At 51.0% G+C, this 5,252-nt stretch overlaps 1 protein-coding gene across 5 annotated transcripts; it reads left to right on the forward strand.

The window, feature by feature from the left end:
* The first annotated feature begins 3,473 nt into the window (after positions 1-3,473).
* Positions 3,474-4,989, forward strand: LOC142785044 (uncharacterized). Of its 5 annotated transcripts, none has more exons than XM_075883466.1 (3): positions 3,474-3,790; positions 4,433-4,534; positions 4,593-4,989. In XM_075883466.1, exons 1-2 carry the CDS (start codon positions 3,521-3,523, stop codon positions 4,499-4,501), a joined length of 339 nt encoding a protein of 112 aa, XP_075739581.1. In that variant the 5' UTR covers positions 3,474-3,520; the 3' UTR covers positions 4,502-4,534; positions 4,593-4,989. The 5 variants fall into 5 exon arrangements, with proteins under 5 accessions (XP_075739581.1, XP_075739583.1, XP_075739580.1 ...); XM_075883468.1 differs by having other exon boundaries at positions 4,448-4,534; XM_075883465.1 differs by having other exon boundaries at positions 4,433-4,989.
* Positions 4,990-5,252: the final 263 nt, after the last annotated feature.

Below are 5,252 nucleotides of genomic sequence, written 5' to 3' on the forward strand. Positions count from 1 at the left end.
GTTTTTCTGACACTGGTGATGTTCCTTCCACACTTTATAATGTCACGATGAGTCACAAGTACTGGGGGATTTATTAAACCACAAGGTAGCTAGCACTAGGACGATGCGTCAGTCGTGGCTGACTCTCGAGCAAAGAAGAACGTGATCTTCTTTTTTCCTCTAGATTTAAAGCCGCTCTTGCTGTCAACCAACTACGTGCTGGTGACATTATCCCCCCTTCCAAAAAGAAAAAAAAACAAGTACCAAAAAGAGGAAAGGAAAGTACATAGCAGCACCGCGATGCTACTACATAGGCGCGTGAAAAAAAATGGAAATTCGGATGAAGGGAAAGTAAAAATTGAAGAGCGTGCCAACATAGTAAACGTCAATGAACGAAAAAGTAAGTTCACAAAATAAACAAAAAACACAAAGAACGCTGTACGGTAAAGGAAAAGTTACGAACAACGCGCAATAAATGGCTTCATGCGCAACACATGAACGACATCCGGTCTCAGCCGTGTCCTGCTCCGTGCATGGGGTGTTGAGTCCGGAACCACTTCGTAGTTCACGTCACTGACGCGACGTAACACTTTATAAGGGCCGAAGTACCGGCTCAGCAACTTTTCACTAAGGTCACGGCGGCGCACGGGCGTCCACACCCAAACTTGATCTCCGGGGCTGTAAAACACTTCTCTCTGGCGGGTATTATAGCTTCGTGCGTCTGCCTGCTGTTGCTGGCCGATGTGCAGTCGCGCGAGCTGCCGGGCTTCCTCGGCACGCTCTGCGAATTCTTCGGCGTCTGTTGCCAACTCGTCTTCGTCCTGACACGGTAGCATTGAGTCCAGCATGGTCTGCACTTCGCGGCCGTAGAGAAGCCGAAATGGCGTAAATCGCGTGGTCTCTTGCACGGCGGTATTATACGCGAAGGTCACGTAAGGCAAGATCCGGTCCCATGTTTTGTGCTGTACGTCGATGTACATTGAGATCATGTCTGCGAGGGTCTTATTCAGTCGTTCAGTAAGTCCGTTGGTTTGCGGGTGGTACGCAGTTGTCCTTCGGTGTCTGGTGTTGCTCAGTTTGAAAACCTCGTCCGTAAGCTGCGCCGTGAATGCCGTCCCTCTGTCCGTTATTACACTGGAAGGAGCACCGTGTCGTAACACGATGTGGCGCATGAAAAATTGTGCTACCTCAGAAGCCGTGGCTCGTGGGATCGCCTGGGTTTCAGCGTAGCGTGTCAAATAGTCGGTCGCGACGATCACCCATTTGTTGCTGTCCACAGACATAGGAAATGGCCCGAGAATGTCCATGCCGACTTGGTCGAACGGCGTGCAGGGTGCTTCAATGGGCTGAAGCAAACCAGCTGGCTTAACAGATGGTTGCTTTCGGCGCTGACATTCCCGACAGCTCTTTACGTACTTCTTTACGCTTGCCGAAAGTCCTGGCCAATAGTACCTCTCGCTCACTCTGGCAAGTGTCCTTGAGTAGCCCAGATGACCGGATGTGGGTTCGTCGTGGCAAGCGAAGACGACGTCGTCTCGCATAATCGGACGAATCTCTGCATCATCCCGCTGCCGTTTGCTCAAGTCTGATGCACTAACGGCGCCCAGGAAGCCTTCGTCTTCCTCTGCTTCCTGACTGACGACATGAAGGGGTGCGCGTGACAGTGTGTCAGCGTCTTCATGCTTACGGCCAGACTTATGGACGATGGTGACATCAAATTCCTGCAGCCGCAAACTCCACCGTGCTAGCCGACCTGAAGGGTCACGCAGGCTTGCCAACCAACAGAGCGCGTGATGGTCCGTCACTACCTTGAAGGGACGACCATAAAGGTACGGGCGAAACTTGGTGATTGCCCACACGACTGCGAGGCACTCTTTCTCCGTAGTGGAATAATTCGCCTCGGCACGGGATAGAGAGCGGCTGGCATAGGCTATCACCCTTTCGATGTCGTTTTGACGCTGCACGAGCACTGCACCAAGCCCAACGTCACTAGCGTCAGTATGAACCTCCATGTCAGCATCATCGTCGAAATGAGCGAGAACGGGTGCTGATTGCATGCGCAGTCGCAGTTCATCAAAAGCTGCTTGTTGCTCATTTTCCCAGACAAACGGCGTGTCGTCCCTTGTGAGACGAGTCAGAGGTTCTGCTATCTGTGCAAAGCCATGAATGAACCGGCGATAGTAGGCGCACAAACCAAGGAAGCGCCGGACGGCTTTCTTATCGACAGGAGCTGGTAATTCGGCAACAGCGGCAAGCTTGTCTGGATCGGGCCGGACTCCTTCAGCGCTAACTACATGTCCAAGAAATTTCAGTTCTTCATAGTTCTGTGGCTTTAGAGTGAGGTCCGCCGATCGGATAGCCTCCAGCACGCTGCGCAGGCGCTGTAGGTGCTGCTCGAACGTGGCAGAGAAGACCACCACATCATCAAGGTAGACAAGACAAGTCTGCCACTTGAGCCCTGTGAGGACAGTGTCCATCATTCGCTGGAAAGTTGCCGGCGCTGAACACAAGCCAAAAGGGAGTACACGAAATTGGTATAGGCCGTCTGGAGTCACGAAGGCTGTCTTTTCGCGGTCTCACTGATCTACCTCGATTTGCCAGTACCCGCTTTTGAGATCGAGAGAAGTGAAATAACGGGCACGACGAAGTCTATCCAGCGAATCGTCGATACGCGGTAGCGGGTACACATCCTTTTTGGTCACGTTGTTAAGCTTTCGGTAATCGACGCAGAAGCGTAGCGACCCATCCTTCTTTTTGACAAGCACGACTGGAGATGACCACGGGCTGTTGGATGGTTCGATAACGCCATCGTCAAGCATCTCGCGAACTTGCGTACGTATCGCTTCACGTTCTTTAGCCGACACGCGGTAGGGGTGCTGGTGTATTGGGCGTGCGTCCTCGTACGTGATGATCCTGTGTTGAGTGATGGACGTCTGGCGGATCTTTGAGCAACTCACGAAGCAAGACCTGTGGCGCAATTATGTAAAAGTTCCAAATCCGGACAAAGGCGGTCTCTTTCATTGAGTCGCACGCGATTGGCCCATACAAGCTGTGACGAATTCTGTGACGTTATGAGTGACGTGGACTGGGGTGTCACGTGACTCTTTTTTTTCGGTTTTCGGAGAAAGGCGAAGGAACGGTCGGAGAGACTGTCCGAAAGCAACCGGATGGATTGAAATGGCTGCAAGGTGGCCTGGATTGGATTGAAATGGAAAAAATGCGCGACTTTTCGGCACCGGGGCACTTACACAACATGGCGTTTCCCACTGACACGGTACTTCGCCTTGCCTGTGCGGTAGCTTTAACCGAGCAGAGGCGACGACGCGAGGTAAAAGATGCATTTGAAGAGTTCAGCGAAGAAAAGTTCCGGCAATGTTTTCGTCTGTCCAAACGAACAGTGCGTAGCTTGTGCGACGAACTTGACCCTATCATCGGATGCCAGTGAGCCAGTGGCCTTTCCACAGAGAGAAAGGTGTGCGCGTTGCCATTTTTCGCCACCGGTAGCTTCCAGCTGAGCATTGGTCGCGAGGAACACATCGGCATGTCTCAGCCGGCGGTGAGCAACACCATCCACGAGGTGACGGAGGCGATCATTACCGTGGCTGCTAGAAAAAGGGTGGCGGACTTCCTACTGACAACAGCTGCTAAGGATGAGGCAAAGGTGGAGTTTGTGCTACGCGGTTGCATCCCAGAGGTGCTGGCGTGTGCCGATGGCACGTTGGTCACCATTCGCAAGCCAGAGGGATTGATACTGACCGACACGGCGAGCTTCATGTCCAGAAGGGGCTATTATGTCCTGAACGTCATGATCGTAAGTACTGTTAGGATCGTTTATTACTCACCCTTCGGAGCAATCGTTCAGTTGTGACGCCAAAGCTGGAAAAAGTAATAATGCAACGAATGAAAAAGAACCTGCAGGGAATTGGGTGCGAGCTAGATGGTGGCTCGCAAGGCCTCGGTAATAATAAGTGGCAAGTGTTTTGTGCGTGAGCCAGTTGCCATTTTTGCACTGGCATGCATACGCAATTGAATTGTGCATTTTAGAGGTAATCGGTAATATGGGCAGCAGACGTAGCAGAAGTATATACATGACAGGGAAGTATTTCCAACACGAAAGTGCTTACAATCACAATTGCACGAGCTGGCTTTGGTATTTACGAGTGTTCTTTCCCAAGAGCAACGCGTAGCTTTTCACTTATCGATCATTCAGTGGAAGTCGTAGCCATGTGTACAGCAGAGGTGGGGTCGTTGCCCCCACCCTCCCCCCTCCTCGGTGTGCTACACCCTGTGTTTCCTTCGAAGTGAAGCTCCTTGTACCAATGACTGTACTAGTACGCATTGTTTCCTACATATGCGTAGAAAAAAGGGATTTATTCTGAGTATAAATGCAGTACTATTTTATATCGCTCCTCATCGCAGATGTGCAAAGCATGGCTGTGCATAATTGTCATAGACCCATGATTCCCAGATTCGTGCCACGACTCCTGGGTGTGGGAACACAACCCACTGCGTGCACGCCTAGCTGCACATCTGCAGCCTGGCGAATATCTGCTTGGTAAGTATTAATGTGTACTATCTGGGCAGAGCACTCAGCTTTTATGCTTACATTGCAGGAGACGCAGGCTATCCCCTCAAGCCATGGCTCCTAATTCCAGTCCTTGGCAGTCAACCGTGCAACACTTCCGAAGGCCGATACAACAAGGAGCACGCATGCATGCACAATGTTGTGTAAAGGTGTATCGCCGTGTTGAAAAGCAAGTTCCGCTGCTTGCAGCACTTTCGAACGATGCTCTACAACCCCGATCGGGCAGCGCAAATCATCTATGCTTGCTTTGCTCTCCACAACATTGCGTTGCATGCAGGCGACTGGACCTTGGACGAGTATGTCGTGGACATGCCACCAGCTGAGGATGACGATGGAGAGCTAAGGGGGAGCCATATGCTCACACCACGCAACGTGCTGCTCAGAGACGGCAGCAGCGCTGTCTTGGACCTTTTTTGAAGTACACAGGAATGGTGAGTTTTTTGTTTTCATATCCCACACATAATTTATTTACACTGATTCTAGTGCATCTAGACATGAAAGGGCTGCGTTTGCCACACTTGAATACACAAAGTACTTACTTGTGCTTCAATATGAAGCAAGGTGGCAATGTCAAAATGCTGCATTTTCTTCAAATGGCACATGAAATATGCAACAGAAACACCCTTTTCCATATCAGTAATCACAGTCACAACGGACTAGATTGGAGCAAGCATATATGAGGGGCACT

The sequence above is a fragment of the Rhipicephalus microplus genome, unplaced genomic scaffold (genome assembly GCF_043290135.1).
Source record: "Rhipicephalus microplus isolate Deutch F79 unplaced genomic scaffold, USDA_Rmic scaffold_17, whole genome shotgun sequence".
Taxonomy (NCBI): Eukaryota; Metazoa; Arthropoda; class Arachnida; order Ixodida; family Ixodidae; genus Rhipicephalus; species Rhipicephalus microplus.

What these genes read in the sequence shown, in the direction of transcription:
- LOC142785044 (XM_075883465.1), top strand. Translation starts at nt 3,521, where the DNA reads ATGTCTCAGCCGGCGGTGAGCAACACCATCCACGAGGTGACGGAGGCG. An exon ending in ATGTCCTGAACGTCATGATC is followed by an intron (nt 3,791 to 4,432) that starts GTAAGTACTGTT and finishes TAATTGTCATAG; the next exon opens with ACCCATGATTCCCAGATTCG.